General features: G+C 38.1%; 1 protein-coding gene across 1 annotated transcript; it reads left to right on the top strand.

Moving 5' to 3' along the window:
* The first annotated feature begins 1813 nt into the window (after positions 1-1813).
* Positions 1814-15373, top strand: lpar3 (lysophosphatidic acid receptor 3). The gene is made up of 3 exons (XM_067414855.1): positions 1814-1931; positions 2936-3700; positions 14075-15373. Exons 2-3 carry the CDS (start codon positions 2959-2961, stop codon positions 14404-14406), a joined length of 1074 nt encoding a protein of 357 aa, XP_067270956.1. The 5' UTR covers positions 1814-1931; positions 2936-2958; the 3' UTR covers positions 14407-15373.
* Positions 15374-22633: the final 7260 nt, after the last annotated feature.

Here is a 22633-nt window from a genome sequence, read left to right on the forward strand (position 1 = left end):
GTATAAAGCACAGACCCTTTTTTGTAAGTGGGTAAACTTGCAAAATCAGTATCCCCCCCCCCCACTGTATACAAATATGTAAATGTGTATATAAATTATTATTATTATTATTTTATTTTTTTTGCAGAACAATGCGTTTAAGTTTACAATTGCAATGAAGTCTTTTGCAACATAATGAAGTGGCATCAAAATGTAAAAAAATAAACTTACTTTTTGACTAAAGATAATAGGCCAGTAATTTCATAAATATATATTTCAGAAAAAGCATATTTTCTCATTACCTTCATTGTTACTGTGATTAAATATTAAAATGTTCAAAATTTAAGTCAATACTGAGTATCAGAATAAATTATATATTTCAATGATCCTTGAGATAAGGCACGAAACATGTTTTTTTACGTAAAAAATAAAAACTAAAACTACATTATTAAAAATTTGTATTTTTTACATTTAATAAATACCTTCACCTTTAAGGTGTAAAATAGGCTACTGTTGGAGTTTAGGATACTGACAGTGTTGTCAAAAGTCCAGCTGGGGCCAAATATACAAATAGAATCATAAAAAACAGAATTAGAAGAATTCCCCATATGCAAAAAAAAAAAAAAAAAACCTACAAAAACAAACAAAACAAAACATTAAATCACATTATACGTTTTTTTAAGAGCACCTGTCAACTGTCATTCATAAAACCTGATGGAGTTGACAAAATGTATTTTTTTTTCCACCATAACCACGTGTTCTACAGTAGAGCAATTTTGATTTCTTCCCCCTCAGTTGGAGCTGCCTTAATAAACAAATCAAAAAAGCAAGATTTATCCCACAACTATTTACAAAAAAACTATTACACTGCGATGACGGAGTTGTTAATGACCACAGAGACTTAAATATGGCTTGTTTAAAATATTTAAAAACGTACAACTTCCAGTGTCCTACTGTCTGTGAGATCCACATGAGCAGGAAATAGTAAATGCTCCTCAGAGTTAAAGCTGCTAATGGCACTACCTTATGTATTCAGAATAATTTAAAATCCTGATGGATTTATAGCTATTTTGTAATGGAAAATAATTCAATATTTACTTTTTATATTTTTTGATATCTTTTTAACGCCTTTTAACGTTTTTATTATTATTTTTTTATTAAGTTGTTGCATTTGTAAAACACTTTGTTTGACAGTTTTACATTGTGACCTCATGCTGAAGACAGGCTACAGTGTGCTTTTAAAATAACACTAAATTAATTATTTAAAAATATAAGCAATGCATGTCCTGAGTATACGCATTTCCTTGAGATGTAACTTTTAAAGTATTTTCTAGTGTGTTGATACTCTTACTTTTTAACATAAATAGGGCTTTTGTGTTTGGGACATGTTTTGTTCCTTATCTCAAGGATGTGCTTTATCAATGTATTAAAGACTGAAAGACATTTGGTCAATTTACAGATGTTAAGTGGTGTTGTTAAGCGTTACGCATTTTCATTCAGGTGTGTGAGGTCCTTAGTTTACCTCACACCTGAGTAAAATTGCGTAACGTTACGCAATAGAGGCTGGCAAAGAACGACCGACTCATAAAACGCGTCATTTATCTACAAACTTTTAAACACAATTTCGCTTCTTCTCTTCAAACTCGAACAATGTATATAGTTCTTCGGCTCATGATGAGATGAAACGCATTATTTCACTAAATGTAGGCTATTTACTTTTTGTGCACACTTGAAAGCAGCAGCATAGTTTCACCAGTGTGCGCTGACCACGCCCACAGTGACCATCTATGATTCCCGGTCTCCTGCCTACTCCCTAAAACTCAAGAGCAAACTTCAGCAGATACTTCACCGAGAGTCGCCTAGTGTCTGTGGAGTCACGCCGGATTTGAGCGATAACATTACTTCGGACTACTAATGGAGAGTGAACTGAGAACCTGACGAGTCTATCACTGGTAAGAGAGCTTTATATCACTGCACATTATTGTGCGAGTTTCATAAATTGAGTCATGCTTTTAGGGATATAGTACAGTTACTGCTAAAACTTGATTTCACGTGAAATTTTGATTGATTTGATTTGTTTTGGTAGTGTCCTGAGGTGTAACATGCACGTAAAACTATTTGACACAGCACCTCAGGAGCTTATTCTAATCGAGAGACTAAAATATAATGTAGAACAAACGCGTGAAAACAAAATGTGAGTAAAATGGCCATAAAATAATGGACCTTAGATAGCCTAAACTGCAGGAAAATGCTTAAAACATACAAATGCCACAGTAAGAACTTAGAGAAGTGCCCCAATACCCCTGTATTCACCCTGTTATGAATTTAAAGGTTATACATTAAACCTGAACTACTTTATCGTTTATTTAATAATACAATACATTTATGGTAGAATTTTTTTTTTACATCAACTTATTTATGTGAATAGGAACTGAAGCTAATTTATTTATTTACTTTACCATGGAATACAAAAGGTAGGCTAATTGTGAAATATCTTTCACTTCCCACTTCTAAGTAAAAAAAGTCAGAATTGCAACATATACACCCAGAATGTATTTATGTATGTATGTATTTATGTATATGTGTGTGTGTGTGTGTGTGTGTGTGTGTGTGTGTGTGTGTGTGTGTGTGTGTGTGTGTGCAATTCAAGAAAAGTCAAATTGTTAAGTTTCAATTGCCATTTTTTTATTTCATGGTGGAATCAAGCTCCCATAGAAAGAGTAATCACATTTATTTTAGTTTTATTGAAAAAGATAGTCTATCGGTGATCAGTTATGTACATTTAAGTGTTTATGCTGCATTTTATGTTTAGTATTGCATTTGTTGTCTGTTACCCTGATGGTGTTTTGTCTTTGAATTATGGGTTTTCCTTTAAATGACTCATAAGAAAAACAATCTGAAATAATTGAGCCATTATAGTCCCAGACAATACACTTATTTGTTGTTTTTCTTCCAGTCATAGTGGGTTTTTGTCTAAAGATGGCAAGTAATAACACTTGCTACCATGATCAGCCCATGGCCTTTTTCTACAACAACAGCAACATAACCTCAGATGAATGGGACCAAACACAGCTCATCCTGGTTCAGTGTTTTGGATCCATCTGCTGTTGCTTCATCCTAGTGGCCAACGCCATGATCATTGCAGCGGTGGTGACGAACAGAAGGTTTCACTACCCCTTCTACTATCTCCTCGCCAATCTTGCCCTCTCAGACTTTCTCGCCGGGATCGCTTACGTGTATCTCATGTTCCATACAGGGAAAATATCTCGTGATCTAACCGTTCAAGGCTATTTCTTTCGGCAGGGTTTGCTGGACACGAGTCTCTCAGCATCCCTGACCAACCTCCTGGTGATCGCCCTCGAGCGCTACATCTCCATCATGAACTGGAAGGTCCACAGTAACCTCACCAAACGGCGAGTGACCCTGCTGATTGCCCTTGTGTGGGGTATATCGATATTCATGGGGGCCGTGCCTAGTTTGGGCTGGAACTGTATCTGTAGTCTGGACCTGTGCTCCAAACTGGCTCCCATCTTTAGCCGGAGCTACCTGATCTTCTGGTCCATTTCCAACCTGGTGCTCTTCCTCATTATGGTGGGTGTATACTTGAGGATATACTTCTATGTTATGAAAAAGACTGTCGTCATGAAGTCGCACACTTCTGCATCTTTAAACCGTAAGAGGACGCCCGTCAAACTCATCAAAACTGTGATGACCGTACTAGGTAAGTTCTAGAGATGTTCCTTTAGATTTGGGGATAGTTTATCCAAAATGAAAATTTGTTAACATTTTATTTGAATCCTTGTTACAGTGAAATTATACATTCATATATCGAGTAATAATAGTTAACCACATGTACTTATGGTAGGCTTAGGGTTTGGTTTAGGGTTAGTTGCATGTAATTATGCCTAATTTTACAGTTATCACTACAGTATGTTCATGTAACTTATGTAACGAGGACACTGTACACAATTTCCAAAAATTATCATGTCGTACCACACCAGTTCTGTCCTATGATTTTCTTTCTTCTGTGGAACACAATAATTTTTTGAATGTCAATGAGGTTCAAATGTGGTTTTGGACCCCATTGACTTTCATTCTTTTCATTTTTATTTCATTTTCACAGTTAAAACATACATAAAAACATCTTCTTTTGCATTTTTCTCTATACTTTCTCTGCATCTTCTTTTGCATTTTTCTCTTTTGCATTTTTCTCTGTATATAGATACATTATATATTATGAAATGTCAGCAACTAAAGATATTTCAAGAATTGTCGTAATGGTTTTGGAAGGCTGGATGATTCTCTGATGGCTCATTTTGTGCACACAACATAGATAAGCTACAGCCAGGTAAACATGTCAGCAATGTGGACACAATTTAAAGTTACCAGATATGATGCTAGATTAGCAATATGTAAAATAGCTAAATAGCTAAAATATCGAGAGATGATAATTTGTCAATTTTGTGTTCCACAGATGAAGGAAAGTCATACAGGTTTGGGTCGACATGAGCATTTTTTGATTTTGATTTTTATTTTTTCACTTTATTTTGAAGTGTGCATGTTACAGGTACTTACTGTAATAATAACGGTAAATTATACATTGTCCTTATTATATGTACTACTATAATAACTAATTACCATAATTACAAGCAACTAAGACCTGTCTACAACTGGATTTATTATACATGCTGAAATGCATAAAGAGTAAAATTACCCAAACTTAATTTTTAGTATTATTATTTTTTTTTCTAAATTAAAAATAAAAAAAAATTCTGTAAGCATTTTTTGGTAAGTTCTAGAGATATTCCTTTAAATTTGTTCTTGTGAAAGGAATAGTTCACCCATAAAATGAAAATTCTAGTTGTACCAAACCTATATGACTAACTTTCTTCTGTGGAACAAACTGTTTTTGACGCCATTGACTTTAATTTTATGGTTAAAACACTTGAAACATTAATCAAATATGGCGCAAGTAATGTATACACTACAGTAGTTGTCAGCATTGTGAACACAAATACTGGAGAAAAAAAAAACTTGTTCGCTTGAAATATCCAGAGACAAACTTGTTAAACCAACATTTAATTGTCCAATGTTTACTTTTAGTTTTGGTTTTCGGCTAAATTAAAAAATGATAAACTTGATAACTTGATAAACTTTCGGTGCATCCTAATGTTTTGGAACGACATGATGCTGATTAAATTATAACTGAATTTTCATTGGTGAGCTATTCATTAAGAAGTCTACATTAACAAGCAGCCTGACTAAATGGAAAGTGAATTCATTGCAGCATGTTGATTCACCACATGCATTCCAGAATGATATGTATCAGTCAGAATGTATCATCACTCCTCAGTCACTCAAAGTTCAATGGCAATTACAGTATATGTTGGTTTATAGTTTTCCCACAAACCTTCGTAGCTCTGATGAGCTGTCCAAAGTCCACGCCTTTGGTCTGTAAGCATGATAAACGCTCCCAGCCTGCTGAATAGGTTAATTTAGCTCACACCAGAGAACTGCGTGGTCTGAAACATTTCTAGGCAAGCTCATAACCCACCCTAGTTTGGGCGATGTGGGACAGTGTGGGTAAATATTTTTGTGAATTTTTACTGCCATGGCAAATATTTAGATTAGAAGGATGTGATATCATATCCTGTTAACCACGAGCAGGCATGTAGTATACATATACATCTTGAGAATTTGAGAACTTGATTGAGGAGATGTAGATGAAAAACTGGATAGTTGATGTACAATGAGACACAAGTGTTCACAATGAGACACAAAACACGAAGCTTCCCACCCTTGAATTAGCTGATTGCTATCAGAAGTTCAAAGGTTGGGTTTCTTTTCCCTTTGTTTTTCTTTCTTTCATTATGAATCGCATGTTCAAACAATCAACCAGACGTTTTGTCTGCAAACAGGCCAATGATAAAGAAGAGAGCACTTGATAGAGAGAGAGACAATTTTTAACTGTCAAGTTTTTTTTCTAGAAATCTGCTCTTTGTGTACATGTAAAAACTGATAACAGGTTTTCCTTACACCCTGAATGTCTGAGATTGAACACATCTTAATCATTAATTTAAATGTTTAAAGGTTTAAATGAATGCCATGACAACTCTCTGAGTGTCTGGTATGGTAATCGATAAGACAATGCTGGTATGTTTGATCTTGGAACTGATCTGCTACGCTGCTTTTATTGCTGCTCCTGAGCAAGTACGGGACTTGCTACTGTCAATACATACACAACACGCTGCTGTGAATAAAACATGCGGCTGGATAATATAGCATACATGAATTACCTGTAGCAGATCTATACAGGTGGAGCTGGGGAAGGTGGAGAGTTTTTGAAAAAGTATTCTGCAAATACTACAGCAAATACGGACCGAGCTCATTTGCTACTGATGTTGCAGGAACCAATCAGCTGTGCCCTATTGAGATTGATGTGATTGCAAGCGGGTGAGGGCCTGTGCCATCTGGAGTTTCATGACAGAATGTATTTTATTCTATTATTAATCATTAATTAAAAAAATATCTTTGTAGAGATGCACCTCATGACATTTTACATCCTGTTAAACATGTCATGTCTACATATGCAAATAATGTATTATCTAATTAAATATGCACTGATTTGCAGACAATTCTAGAACAAAATCCAGGGGCCGTATTCACATAACATTTTATCTTACCACTAAGAGTTCTCCTAAATGGCAGTAAAAGTTCTTATTTAAGAGTTTTCTCTTAAAACCCACTCACAAAGCTGCTGAGAACTAGCCTAGAAATGTATATGCACCCTAGCGGCAGCAAATCTAATCTGCCCGCGAGTGTCGTCTAGCAACTCTCAATACCCTTCTGAGCTGTATTCCCCTAACTCTTGCTGGGCCAATCACATCGTGTATAGAGTCGGCGGGCGGGGCCAAAATGACGACGGCCGAGTTGCGTTTGCGTGCTTCTAGTAAACACAGAAACTGGAGAACGGCGGTCTTTCGAATAGGCCTTGACCGCGACTCTGGAAGACTTGGAGTTAAGCTTTTCTCTGAGAAAAGAACAAAGAACGGCACTGAAGTCATTCTTAAGAAGGAAGATGTGTTCGGAGTTTAGCCGACCGGATACGGCAAATGTTTAATCTATCAACAAGCTCTGTTTCACCTTCGTTGCTCTGGTTGGTTGTAGCGCTATCCTATCTCGTGCAGAGGGAGTTTGAAAGACAACCGTTTATCCTGCCCCTCGGATTGAGCTGTCAATGGTCAGTTTCCAGACCAAACATCTTGATGTGGGTCTGGCTTGTCAGGCTAGCTGAGAACAACTTTTACTAAGAAACAGAGACGTCTTAAGCTAAGAGAAAGAGTGGGGTTGACCTCGTTGCTATGGATGATGTTAACACGCTTACTGATAGGGGATAGGTTGCGCCAGTTACGCTTTTTACGTAAGTTGAATACAGAAGCTGTTTGTCGGAAGGTAGATATTTTACTTTATAAAGTTTTAAATATGTTTGTTTTTTTCTTACAAATCCCAATTGATTCACTTCAGAAGGCCTTTATGAAACACAGAGATGTGTGGAGTAAGTTTAGGATGGATGGATGGATGGATGGATGGATGGATGTGCTTTTTTGAGCTTCAAATTCAATAGACCCCCGTCATTGCCATTATAAAGCTTGGAAACATCAGGATATTTATTATATAACTCTGATTCTGTTCATCAAAAGGAACAAAGTCATACACCTAGGCTTGAGGATGAGTAAATCATGATGCAATTTTCATTTTAAGGTGAACTCCTTTAAGGCATTATTTACTTTAATACTTTACCACCCACCACCCCAAAAGATTCAAGCCATTTTTGTAAATAATAGACATGAAAAAAATAGAACAAGAAAATAGTACATGTAATTGACCCAAACATATTTGTTAAGAATTGCTGTTTAAGACCCTGTTTAAAACCACCAGCTAGAACAACCAGAAAGTTGGTTTGTGCTGGTCTAAACTTGTCTTTTCTAGAGAAATTCAAACATTATGTCAGACCAATGCATGTCCCAAAGAAGAAAAGCTGGTTTTAGGAGTATCTCTTCAAGTTGCAGATAGGGCTAAAGTGGAGGAGTCATCTCTTCCCAGCACAACAGGCTTCCTCCAGGCCTGTATAATTATCTTGCACAAGGTCGCTCTTTACACTGCCTGGCATCTGAATCAAACCACCAGCATGAGTGGCCTGTGGCCTTGGAGAGAAAGAATACAAACCTCATAGTAGATGCGTGTCTCTCTTTCAAACCAATTGCTCACATGTGTGAAAACCCGTTTTTGGTCAGACGAGTTTGCTTTGAAGATATAATAAATGTGTCTGGGAGACATTCTGAAGATGTGTGAAGATTCACAGCCCAGTACTCAGTTATTTTCTTGAACGAACTGCAGATAAAAGCAGACGTCTGCATTTCAGAAGCACTACATTCTTGCTTTTGTTGTTTTGTGTTATCGTTGGAGGTAAAGGTTACAATAATCTGTTGCGCAACTCTTTTGAAAAGGGAGAAATTCTTTGTTTAAAAATAAATAAAAGGTAAGTACAACAGTGAAACTATATTTTTCTTTCTTGTAAATATTAACTTTATCATAGCTATATATGCTTACATTCTGTGCAAATGTTGACAGATCAAGATGTTTTGTTCTTTGGTTTGTACAGAGATCAAAATTACAAGCATTACAGGATCATTTTATGAAAAAAAACAACCAATTTTCAGTCTGTGCACACTGAACGTGAAACTGCTGTGTGATGTGACTATCACCGCCAATCAGAAAATATTTGAGGTTTAGTTATGAGGAGCAGGATTCTGAACCAATGAGATTTCACAGTGGGCAGGGCAACCCAGCGATATATTAAAGCGCTCGTCTTGTGTGTAGACTGCACAGAATCACATCATCACAAGAGATTGCCTTTTATTTAACAAAACAGACTAAATAATGCTCTGCAAGTTAAATGGAGATGTTTTTTTTATTATTATTAGGTAGGTTCATCCGTGATGTTTCAAAAAGTGATGGGGACAATATCGACCCTTGCAAAAAGTGGGTATCCCACCCGCAAATTACACCTATGGTCATCCCGCTGTTTTGTAAATTAAATTTGCACAAACGACTTTCACATATTGTTTTATTAGTAGGGAAATATTTGATTTCAGATATAAGTGTGAAAGTATGCATGGATATTTAGCAAAGTTCATGAATATGAGGCGAGAAGGTTACGTTTAGGATTGTTTTTTGTGCTAAACACTCTCCAGAAATATTCTGTAATGTTATGTAGCTGTGCGTTATCTCACTGTAGCTGTATTAAAAAATAAATTATTACACGGCTCTGTTAAACACTTGATTCTGATTGGCCAATCGCGACATCCAGGCAGGTTTTTGAGACCGCAAGTTACGACTTCACTTTTTTCCAGGTAAAGTCATGCCAAACTGCCTGAGCGCGAGGAATTGCACTAGCTAGATTTAAAGGAAGTGTATGTAAGATTGTAGCCAAAACTGGTACTGCATTCACTTTCAAATGACTGTAGAGCAGTCTCCCTCTCCCCCTCCCCCTGACTCGAGGTTGCCAGATATACTGCAGGATCCAACAGGAACGTTTGAAGCTGCAGCTGTGGTAACTAGAGCAGAGCTGGCAACCCGGATGCAGAAACACTACTGACTTCGTGATTAGTAGATAGGTGGAGGGTTGAGCTTCAGGCCAAAACACAACATCAACATCAGTGGAGGGCTGCAACAACAACTTTTAAATGACAATATCCTGGCCGGACTATTGTTGTCAGTGATATAAGTATTTAACATGATTTCTTAATGTCTAGTGACATATCAGGGCCATTTTATGATTAATTGAAATTAGGGCTGTCCTCGACTAAGGATTTAGACAATCGAATCAGAATTGTCGAATCTCTCTATGGTCGACTGATAGTCGAATCATCTGTGTGTGTGAATGGGTTGGGAGGGGCACGACACTGTCAGCAGGAGGGTAAAACAATTTTTATTTTCCTTTACACACTGCACACAGCAACAAATTTTAATAAAGCGACCAAAACTGCCTGCCAACTGACAGACGAACTGACAGTGGCTTTCTAATTTAGGTTTAAATAGCCTCTAAGGTAATGTGGTGGATAAACATTAATAAACCGTTTTCTCATAACATGTTAAAGCCGCGATCGAAATACAGAACATCACACAAATATATAAAAGAACATTTTGATAAATAAACCTAAAAAAATACCTGCCTAGAGAGGAAAATAACATTTTGAGTGTGTTTACATGCGCGTTCTGAAGCCGATCGTGAAGGACGCGAAGCCCAGCCCCGCGCCTCAGGATCTCACACCGTCACCTGACACGCACATTATATACACGTGATCTAAATTTTGAATTGACTGACAGATGAGCTGCACGAAAGCGCTCTGTGGTGCGGCAGGATTTTAAACAACTTCCCGAGTGGCCGCAGACAGGTCTCTGAATGCTGCCGCCGGTGTGTGTACACTCATTGAACGTGTTCTAATTTTAAAGGCGTGGTGCGAAGTTTAGCGCCCTTAAAGGGGCCGCACACCGATGCTCAGCTCAGCTCAGCGCCGCGACACGTCTTTAAAATATTGAGCACCCCCATATTGCCAAAATGGTATGATCCTCATTTCATAACACCCACGAAGATTCGACCGTGAGATCGGTGGTCGAATCAGGGTCCACATATCGATGCATCGAATCTTTGACTATTCGAGGTCACCCCTAATTGAAATACATTTCTTACATACTGTTCCTTTAAGTAAAGCATGGCGGACTGGAGCCTATGGGGCTTATGGTCATTTACAATAATTTCTATTGCCAAAGGTGCTACTCCTTATTTGAGGCAAGCTGAGGCGAAAAAATGGTGCATAATGCAAGAAAAGCTGTGTACCTTTTATTTTTACGTTATTGGTATATTTGGAAATGTATTTGGTACCGTATCCATAGGGGCTGAAATTGTTATTTTTCGCGGGCTATGTGACGTCAGAACTGGGAGTATATCGGGTACGATCTAGTTCCCTAGTGGGAAGTCACAGGTTTGACTGCCGTTCCTGTGCACCTTAAATGATTTGTGGTTAAAGAGCTAATTAAATATTTACACTCAGATCAATACTTAATGTATAATTATTTACTTATGTGGCAAGCATACCTGTAATAAGCATGATAATGTTAATAGTTGTTATCGGTTATTATTCATCCAGCCGGTTGTTATAAACCCGTTCAGGCTGATCCAAGACTTTGTGTCTGGGTTTATTCTTTGATAACAAATGGCTGTATCCCGCACTCATATTTATTTTTAATAGTTTATACCTGAATGGTGCTTCATCTGTAGCAGTGCTGCCATTAAAGGGTTCTTCACATACTTTCAAAGTCTTCTTTTAAAATAGTTGTGGCCCTGTGGTACCCGGCCCTTTCACCACTGCTGTTCATTATGCTTGGAAAACATGCTGTATAATAAATCCATACATGCAAAGAGCACTTATAACACTGCACATCTGCAGGAAACATGGTGTGCCGTCCTCCTCCAGATGCTGTTTAATATGATTAAAGAGAAAGAGTGTTCCTTGAATGGCGAACTTCCTAGAAACCACAGAGGAACCCCCATTTGATGAGGGTTTGTCATAACCTCTTCATGTCCTTCTGTAGCAAGCGTTTCTGGAGCCAAATAAGCACATTTATCACACTTTTAACCTTACAAAATCACACATGTATGTTTTAAGAATGTTTCAATATTTGTACTATTAAAAAAGATAAAATAATGATTAAGAAATGCACTTTTCTGTAAAACAGGATACAGGTTTTCAGTAGAAGCTCTGCTATCTGGAAAACAACCATCTCCTTTGTTCATTATAGTCTGCGTGAGTGTTTTCTGATCCTGAAAGACGTGCCGCTACATGTTCTCCACCTGAGATCCGTCCTGTTTGTCTAAGCTTGTTTTGCGGTGCAGGCAGGATTTCATGTTAACTTGAAAGAATTAAGTGGAACTGCGAATAAAGGCAGGGTTTGTTGGTGTGAGTCACTCTATCAAAGTTTGAAAAAGGGTTATTGAACATGTTGGGGCAGAAACGCATTCTCTAAATGAAAAAAAAACAATGATAAAAATCGCCGCAGTGCAGGATGCAATATATCTTAGGGGTGCAGCAAAGCCATATGAGAAATTGTGGAACCTGCTTGCCACTGGGAACCAATGACAACTTTCTCTGTTTTCATTTCCTTAAAAAAAAAAGAAATATCAGTACCTTTTTGTTTTTAACAACAAGGCTAGTAAGTTAACCTATAAACCTAAAATAATCATCTTTATACATGATTTATTTATATATTATTTAAACCTGCCTCCCCTCGCTCATTGCTCATTTGTTTCATTTGCTCCGGCTGAATAGCGTTTCAAGGTGTTTCATGTCTTGAATTTCGGAGTAGGATTGTGTGTATTGCGCATCACTTTACTCAATCCTGCAGATTGTGCTCGCACATAAAGTCGCCTCTAAGTACAAATGTAGTTATTTTTAAAGGAAGTGTATGTAAGATTGTGTCCAAAGCTGGTACTGCAATTACTTTCAAATGACTGCTGAGCGGTGTATCCCCCTCCCCCCGGATGCCAAATCACTACTGACTTTGTGATTGGTGGAGGGTGGAGCTTAATGTGGTTATTAACGTTACTGTAGTGTAGAGCGGAGCAGGACCGAGTGTTGAGGAGCTGAGCACGTCCGCTGGAGTTATTGTTATACAAACACACGTCTCGCAGGTATCGGGACTTTTATTATGACGGGACGGGACACAGTCGCCAGGCGCGTGCACTTCCACTTTTTCCGGTCATGATTATAAGGTAAAGCCAGCAGCTCTGTTTATCATATTAGATACATTTAAGTGTGTTTAAAATGATGTTATGACGTTCCTCTGTGCGTTCGCTCAGCGCTGCTGTGACATGTTCACACTGCTAAGAGAAAAGCGCTTCTGCAGAATAAAACAGGGTAACGCAGATATGACGCGTTTGACAGGCGACTCGCTCAAACGCTATGCTGAAACGTGCTGGTCCTTAGTTAAAATAGCAATTTTCTCACAATTTACAAATAGTTGGAAACATTTGGGATATTGTAAGTACTCAACTGAACAAAATATATAACCCTGGCCTAGTGGTTTTTGGATATTTTACTGCAAAAATACTACATAGTGCACTTTTAATTGAAAAACATTTATTACATACAGTTCCTTTAATGTCTATTGCACTTAAACAGTCAAGTACACACAACATTATGTCAAATGCCAGCCATGGCGAGTATTCACATAAACAAAGTAGGCTCGCTGCGATAGTCAGTGTTGATGCTGTTATCACTGCCCCACCGTCGTCTTTTTATAGTAATAAAATAATTTAGTTACGTTAGAGAACAGACAATTTAAAACGGAACATGCTTAATACAGCGAGCCGAACGATAGTCGCAGCACAGACCAGCAGTAGGATTCAGATTTCATTCATCACGAGAGGATGACAAGATGACAGCAGAAGATTTGGTTTTAAAGCGAAATATCAAAGCGCCTATTGAAGTGAGAAAAAAAACATAAACGATATATATATATATATATATATATATATATATATATATATATATATATATATTACCTAAGGTATGCATATGTACACATTTTGTGTCTAATTGTTTGTGATGTACACAATTATACATCTAGTTCAGTCATGAAATTCTAGAGGACTTAGGTCTGCAAGCAATCGTATCATTACTACATGGCAAGCTGATTGGCCTCTGCTTATCCTGCAGCCAATGAAATTTCTTGCTCCACATTTGAATAGCCTGGTTCATTGTTTTTTGTAAGCATGTCCTGCAGAGCACTATCAGTTCCTCTGAAACCCTCCACCACCTCCAGCTCCACCTGCCTAGATCTGCTACATTACTTATTTACATGCTTATTTAAATGTCTATCTGTTAGCAGTAGCAAATCCATATTAGCCGATCTAGTCCACCAAGACCAAATACATTAACATTGCCATATTCAATATCATACTAAAACTATTTTGAGAGTTTCATGATTGAAATATACAGTGTTAACATGAAAAAAACTGTGTATGTCTTTTCAGGAGCGTTTGTGATCTGTTGGACCCCTGGACTTGTGGTTCTGCTCATGGATGGCCTCAAGTGCGAGCGATGCGAAGTCCTGAAATTCAAGCGCTGGCTGCTGCTCCTCGCCGTCCTCAACTCAGTCATGAACCCGATCATCTACTCCTACAGAGACGAGGAAATGTGGACCACCATCAAGAACCTAATGTGCTGCATTCGCAGTGGGACGAGGCGACAGAGGTCGTCCAAGGCCAACATTCAACGCGGCTCCGGTCGGGAGACAACCAGCAGCCTGAAAGAAAATACAGCAGAGGACAGCAAGGTCTCCACACAGGAGATGCTGAAGTCTTGAAGGTGGACCGGACTCTTTTTTTTTTGACTCCATGCAAACCATTCTTAGCACCCTGACGTGCCATTGCTCTGAAATTCTCCTGCAGACGGCTCTCAGCGACGAAAAGTTACACCAGAACTCAAAGGGAATTAATTCCGGTACAAAGCAATGCACTTGCTTGTGCAACTTTTATTGTTAGTCACCCACATATGCGCCTCCGTGCAACATGTCCGAGCATGTGCACCACCCACCAGGCCACATCTCCAATAGCAATGCACTTGTAAATTTTCACTTTACCTCATTATTTTAGATTTTTCAGAATCCTCAGCGACTCTGTTGATTACTTCCTACGTTTACTGTACTGTTTAAACGGAGTCTTGACATTTAAAAAAAAAAAAAAAATCTTAAAATGTATGTATGTAGTATGTAGATCTGTTGTAGATATTAATGTAAGCATTTGAGTGATTTCATGTGTACGAATAATGACTTTTTTTTTAAAGGTTTGTACTGTACTTTGTTTGTACTGTATATTGTCGATTACTATCATGATTATGTGGTCCTACATGATTAAGTGGTCAATTATTCCAATGTAAATACATAGCGGTACTTTGTATTTGTGCTTTCATGAGTAAAAGATACATATTTCATAACAAACGTTAAAAGTAAAGTAGTGGTCACATTGGAGCTGTTAAGAAGTGCTCATGAGAGCATTTTAATGGAAACTCACAGAAGGAGAAAGTCTTCAGCAAATTCTCTTATTATGAACTTCATAATTTACTACAGTTATATAGATGAATCCAAATGTAAATTATCTGTATATGATTTCCTCGTGTTCCTGAAGTAAAATACAGTGCTATTTAGGAAAAAGGTTAGGCCTATGTAATTTATTTTATGATTGTGTTATGGAGGTCTGTTTTTTGTAAGTCTGTAATTGTGAAATTGTGACCTTATATCTCACAGATGGGACCAGTGTTACTATTGTTAACTAAACTTAAACTATTCAAATTTATTTTTGGTAACTGAAATAAAATTCAATATAAAGATAAGAATAAAAAAAAAAAACTTAATCTTAAATTATTATTATTATTATTATTTTTCAATTTCAACTAAATTAAACAAGTTTAGGTTTACATTTAAGGGATAGTTCACCCAAAAATGAAAATGATCTGATAATTTACATATCCTCAAGCCATCCTAGGTGTATATGACATTCTTCTTTCAGACGAACATATCAGAGTTATATTAAAAATCTCCTGGCTCTTGAATTGTATGTTTAATTGTATGCTTTAATAAAAAGATGTTTGATAAAAATCTCCTGGCTCTTCCAAGCTTTATAATGAATGGCAGTCCAAAATGTGAAGACCAAAAAAGAATTGCTTCCATCCATTATAAAAGTACATGGCTCCGGAGGTTAATAAAAGCCTTCTGAAGGATATATATGGATAACTTTATAAAGTAAAATATAAAGCTGAACGCTTGCTTGTCCGATGTAATACGCTGCCCCAATTGTGCTTTTTTCGTAAGTTGAATATGGAAGGCAGTCTGGCAAAATAGATATTTTACTTTATAACGTATTAAATATGAATATGTTTTCTTACCAAAACCCATCGGTTTGCTTCAGAAGGCCTTTATTAACCCCCCGGAGCCATGTGGAGTACTTTTAGAAAGGATGGACACACTTTGTTGGGCTTCAAAGTTTGGGCTTCAAAGTTTGGGGTGCCATTTACTGCCATTATAAAGCTTGGAAGAGCCAGGACATTTTTTTTATATAACTTAGATTGTATTAATTTGATAGAAGGTCACATACACCTACAATGGCTTGAGGGTGAGTAAATCATGGTGTAATTTTCATATTTGGGTGAACTATCCCTTTAAATCCGAATGTTTTTTTTTTTTTCAAAATAAACAACATTATTAAATTAATCAAAATTAACTAAACTTAAAATGTAAACTGAACATATATAATAAAAATACATTATAAATATTAATTAATTTTATTATAGTATATAATACTACTAAAATAACACTGGTTGTGATTTCCATTTATTTTTTTATTTTTTAATTAATGTTTCCCCTTCATTTTTATTTTTACTCTGAGGTGGAAACAAATGTATCCCTGGGTAAAAAACAATTGAAATAGTAAATGGTAAACATGGTTGGGTTCTTATTGAAGTTTTCATCTATACAACCACTCCCACTGTGATATGCTGAAATACAAACTGCTAGGTCAGGGGTACATAATAAACCGGTTTCCTTTCTTTATTCTTTGAAATCGCCAGATATTCCCCTTCTTACGCAATTCTGATGCAAGTGCAACGAGCTGCTACACATCGTCTCACCTGAGCTCCAGCTCCTGAAGTTTCGCCACAGGCTAATTAAAGCATGACGAAACAAACCGTGCTTCAGTTTGAGAATCTTGGGAAACAAGCTTTTCCTGTTGACACTTAGGCAAAGACGTTCTTAATGACCACCTGCAGGTCCTTTTAAAAGTCACATATTCAAACACAAACAGGATGGTTTATTCTTCCAGTCTGGGCACTGATTCCATAAAGATAAACCACATCAGTTTCATGTCATGTCATGTCACTTCACTGCTGTAAACAGGAAATGTACAAATCGTCTATTATAGCAGTTTTTGTTTTAGTGGCTCATAACACTTAGGCTAAAAATTGCTTATTTCTCTACTATATTGGATGTGAAAAATTATTAAGCTGATGAGCCATACAATGAAGTTGTAGGAAAGAGTAGCGGAAGCAAGGCTAAGGGGAGAAGTGGACATTTGTGAGCAGCTGTATGGTTTCATGCCAAGAAAGAGCACTACAGATGCATTATTTGCTTTGAGAATGTTAATTGAGACGCACAGAGAGGGTCAGAAAGAGCTGCATTGTGTCTTTGTAGATTTAGAGAAAGCATATGACAGAGTGCCAAGAGAGGAGCTGTGGTATTGTATGAGGAGGTCTGGAGTGGCAGAGAAGTATGTTAGAGTGGTCCAGGATATGCATGAGAGCAGTAGGACAGTGGTAAGGTGTGCCGTAGGTGAGACAGAGGACTTCACGGTGAAGGTGGGACTGCATCAAGGATCGGCTCTGAGCCCCTTCTTGTTTGCGGTGGTGATGGACAGGCATGATGAGGTCAGACAGAAATCTCCATGGACTATGATGTTTGTGGATGATAGTGTGATCTGTAGTGAGAGCAGGGAGCAGGAGGAGGAAAGTCTAGAGAGGTGGAGGTTTGCTCTGGAGAGGAGAGGAATGAAGGTCAGTCGCAGCAAGACAGAATACATGTGTGTGAATGAGAGAGAATCAGTGAAACAGTGAGGTTACAGGGAGAAAAGAAGGTGCAGGATTTTAAGTACTTAGGGTCAACAGTCCAGAGGAATGGGGTGTGTGGAAAAGAGGTGAAGAAGCGTGTGCAGGCAGGTTGGAATGGGTGGAGAAAAGTGTCAGGTTTGTTGTGTGATAATAGTGTACCAGCAAGAATGAAAGGAAAGGTGTACAGGACAGTAGTGAGACCAGCGATGTGGTATGGTTTGGAGACAGTTGCACTGAGGAAAAGACAGGAGGAAGAGCTAGAGGTAGCAGAGCTGAAGATGTTGAGGTTCTCTTTGGTAGTGACGAGGATGGATAGGATCAGGAATGAGTACATCAGAGGGACAGCACATGTAAGATGATTTGGAGACAAAGTTAGAGAGGCAGGTTGAGATGGTTTGGACATGTTCAGAGGAGGGAGAGTGAATATATCGGTAAAAGGATGCTGAGGTTAGAGCTGCCAGACAGGAGGTCAAGAGGAAGACCAAAGAGGAGGTTTATGGATGTAGTGAAGAAGGACATGAAGGTAGTCGGTCTGAGAGAAGAGGATACAGAGGATAGGACTAGATGGAGGCAGATGATTCGCTGTGGCGACCCCTGAAGAGAACAGCCGAAAGAAAAAGAAGATTGTATGTAAAAAACAGTATGTGACAAAATAACCCCTCCAACTCATTCAATTCAGGCATTCCAATTACTTCCATGGCCACAGGTGTATAAAGTCAAGCACCTAGGCATGCAGACGCTTTTACAAGCATTTGTGAAAGAATGAGTCGCTCTCAGGAGCTCAGTGAATTCAAGCGTGGTACCATGATAGGTTGCTATCGGTGCAATAAGTCATTTCATGACATTTCCTCACTACTAAATATTCTACAGTCAAATGTTAGCTCAAGAACAGTTTGTAGAGAGGTTCATGGAATGGGTTTGCATTGCCGAGCAGCTGGACGCAAGACTAACATCACTAAGTGCAATACAAAGTGTCAAGGCAGTGGTGTAAAGCACGCCACCAATCTAGAGCAGTAGAGACGTGTTCTCTGGAGTGATGAATCACGTTTCTCTGTCTGGCAATATGATGGATGAGTCTGGGTTTGATGGTTGCCAGGAGAATGGTATGAATGGAATACCTGACTGCATCTTGCCAAGTGTAAAGTTTGGTGGAGGGGGATTATGATGTGGGGGTTGTTTTTCAGGGGTTGAGCTTGGCCCCTTAGTTTCAGTGAAAGAAACTCGCAATGCTTCAGAATACCAAGACATTTTGGACAATTTTATGCTCCTAACTTTGTGGGAACAGTTTGGGGATGGCCCATTCATGTTCCAATATGACTGCGCATCAGTGCACAAAGCAAGGTCTATAAAGACATGAATGAGCTAGTTTGATGTGGAGAAACTTGACTGACCTGCTCAGAGTCCTGACCTCAACCCGATAGAACACCTTTGGGATGAATTAGAGCAGAGACTGTGAGCAGGGCCTTCTCATCCAACATCAGTGCTGGACCTCACAAATGTTCTTCTAGAAGAATGGTAAAATTCCCATAAACACACTCCTAAACCTTGCAGAAAGCCTTCCTAGAAGAGTTGAAGCTGTTATAGTTGAAAAGGGTGGCCCTCCTCCATATTAAACCCTAAGGATTAAGAATGGAATGTTAAACTTAATGTGCATGTAAAGGCAGACGTCCCAAAACTTTTGGTATTATAGTATATGTTCGAATTCACAACACTATAATGCTGCCTTCATGTGCTATCGGAAATGTCCTACTTCTCACTTCTAAATGCTTGTTGCATTCAAGTGCTTTGTGGTCGGAAAGAACTGGAATCAAAGAGGACACCAGGAGTATTCTTGCCTATTAATTGGGTATTCATACTATTCATACTATTTAGAGCATACTTTTGCAGCAGTCGTTAAGTAAATACTTATTCAAAATAAGTACCTATGAAACTTCGGACACAGCCCATGTTCAGGAAGATTCCACAGCTATTATCACAAATCACAGCCAATCAGAAGAGCGTGTGGGTGGCCTTCTCTTCAAGAGGACTGCACTAAATGGATAAAGGTGTATTCATGCTATGTTGTAATTACCATAATTACGAGGCTTTAACTTTAACTAAGAAGCATTCAATTCATCTTAGAGCTTGTAATAGAGTGATGCAGATCAACTGCTAGCATCACACTGGTTCCCTCGACCAAAACCCAATAGGATTTTCTCCTAGGCTTTTGGATTATCGCAACAAAAAAAACAAAACAAAAAAAACAAAAATCTAGCTCAGTGATCAACAAAAGTTGATATTTTCGTTTTGCCAATCAAGATGAACACAGCTTTAATGCATGTCGAAGCCTAAATGCAGTCACCAGAAGTAAAGCTAAAGGTATGCTATAAACGGACTAAACCACTTTCCCACGACGTCACCATAACTGAGCTTTAACAGCTCTTTCAGTTTTAAAACATTTTCTCAGAACATTTGAGTTAGAATAGTTAATAAGAGCACAATTATAAGCATAACGAGGCTGTAAATGCTAATTGAGCTTGTAGGTCCATTTAGCCACTTTTTAGCAACCACATTTTAAAGACACATAGCAGCTTAAAAATTCATGAGTGGGGTAATACAGATGTATTTTAAGTCATAGGATAAAAGTCACCGGAAAGTATCTTGAGCTTGTCTTGACCACAAACCTTATTTCAGCCATTTAACCAAAATCCCATTAAAAAAAAACATTGACTTGGGGACGTTGAAACCTTAAGTGCTAAAATGCTAACGTGTTTCTGCGTTTTGGCCTACAAAGTGATGTCATACACGCACCATTCTATTACAGCTTGTAAGAAATTTCTGAGAGCTCCTACTTTTACAACATGACTGCTGTACCTGACCACTGCAGATTTATTTAGGTGTGTTGCATTTCGATGAGGTTAACAGCTCTGAATGGAACGTCACATTGTCATCTCAAGACTACAGTAATTGTGACATTGTGTGAAGGCAGAGTAGCCTACATAAGTAGCCTTGTTTGTTTACATTAAGTTCACAGTTTTAACATTCATGTTTACGTCAATTTATTTTCAAGATATGAGGAGAATTACACTTAAAAAATCTTGGAATATTTTGTTGGGTCCTCAAACTGGGTTTAGACATAACAACCCAGTCTTTGTGTATTTTTTTGTGTTACTCAGATCCTGGGTCAGACGTAACAGGTTGAGTAATTTATCATGTTCTCAGCTCCGTCAAATAGGTGCGCACATCGGTCTTTTCGCGTGATGGAAACGCCTGATGCCTTTCATAAAAAGTCATGATTTTATTAAAAAAGATACAGAATATAAATACTTAGGATGTTAAACTGTTCTCAGTGCTGTTCATTGATTGTTTGTGGACAGGTTATGGAGCCAGTCACCGCATATTTTAGGTATGAGTAAAACGCAGGGCGGCGGTCTAGAGTTAGAAGTTTCCCTGCTGAAGTTGTACACGATACAAGCTCCAGCACGAGATCCAGCGGCGTAACGGTGGAAACAGGACAATACAGACTGGTTGATTACACTTGACTCACTAAATGTTTACTTTTTACTTTTAATAATTGCTAAACGAGCTTAAATGTACAAAAAAAAATCTGGGTTAAAAACAACCCAAGTTGGGATGAAAATGGACTAACCCAGCAGTTGGGTTGTCTTAAGCAAACATTTAACCCAACCATTGGGTTTAAACTACCCAATTGCACGGTTAAAACAACTCAACCACTGGGTAAAAACAACCCAATTGCAGGGTTAAAACAAGTCAACCGCTGGGTAAAAACAACCCAACTGCAGGGTTAAAACAACCCAATTGCTGGGTTAGTCCATTTTCAACCCAACTTGGGTTAAAAACAACCCAAGTTGGGTTGAAAATGGACTTACCCATCAATTGGATTGTTTCAACCCAGCGTTTGAGTTGTTTTAACAACCTATAGGCAATATGTATTAAAAACTATATAAAATATGCTATACTGTAAAAAATGATCGTAAATAAATGTTTTAAAAAGTTGAGGATTACTCCATAAACATTAATTCTTGTATAAAGTTAAAAAAGTTGGTATTATAGTAAAATGCTGTGTTAAAAAACAACACAATTTAATGAGTAATATTAACCCAACATGCATTCTGTCCTATATATACCCAGCCCTTGGGTTAAAAACAACCCAAATTGGACTCAACCTATTAAACCGTGTGAAATGTGCAGTGCTTTGCGCAATGTTCTGCTGGGAAACCTTGGGTCCTGCCATCCGTCTGGATGTTACTTTGACACGTACCACCTACCTAAGCATTGTTGCAGACCATGAATACCATTTCAAGGAAACGGTATTCCCTGGTGGCTGTGGCTCTTTCAGCAGGATAATGCGTCCTGCCACAAAGCAAAAATGGTTAGGAAAAGGTTTTCCGAGTTTGAAGTGTTGACTTGGCCTCTAAATTCCCCAGATCTCAATCCAATGGAGCATCTGAGGGATGTGCTGAACAAAAAAGTCTGATTCATGGAGGCCCCAACTCACAACTTACAGAATTAAAAGATCTGCTGCTAACATATTGGTGCCAGATACCCCAGCACACATTCAGGGGTCTAGTGGAGTCGATGCCTTGACGAATCAAAGCAGTTCTGGCAGCAAAAGGGGGGGGGGGGGGACCAACACAATATTATGTTATAATGTTATTAAGTCATAATGTTATGCTTGATTGGTCTATATTCCATTTATATCCCACATGGTTTTTGCATATGTGTTGACAATATACTCTAATCTACAAATGGAGGCTGAAGGTGAGTTGGATCTCCTTGGGAGAGTGTTTATGATTACGTGAGCTCTCCGACTGATTGAATAATTATGGGGCTATTGAGGCCACAAGAAAAGAAAGAAAGAAAGAAAAATAGAGGACAAGAGGCAGCCCCTTCTTACCAAGTCAGTCTACACAGTGCATCCAAACTGACAAGTAAGA

Source organism: Pseudorasbora parva, chromosome 14 (assembly GCF_024679245.1).
Source record: "Pseudorasbora parva isolate DD20220531a chromosome 14, ASM2467924v1, whole genome shotgun sequence".
Lineage (NCBI taxonomy): Eukaryota > Metazoa > Chordata > Actinopteri > Cypriniformes > Gobionidae > Pseudorasbora > Pseudorasbora parva.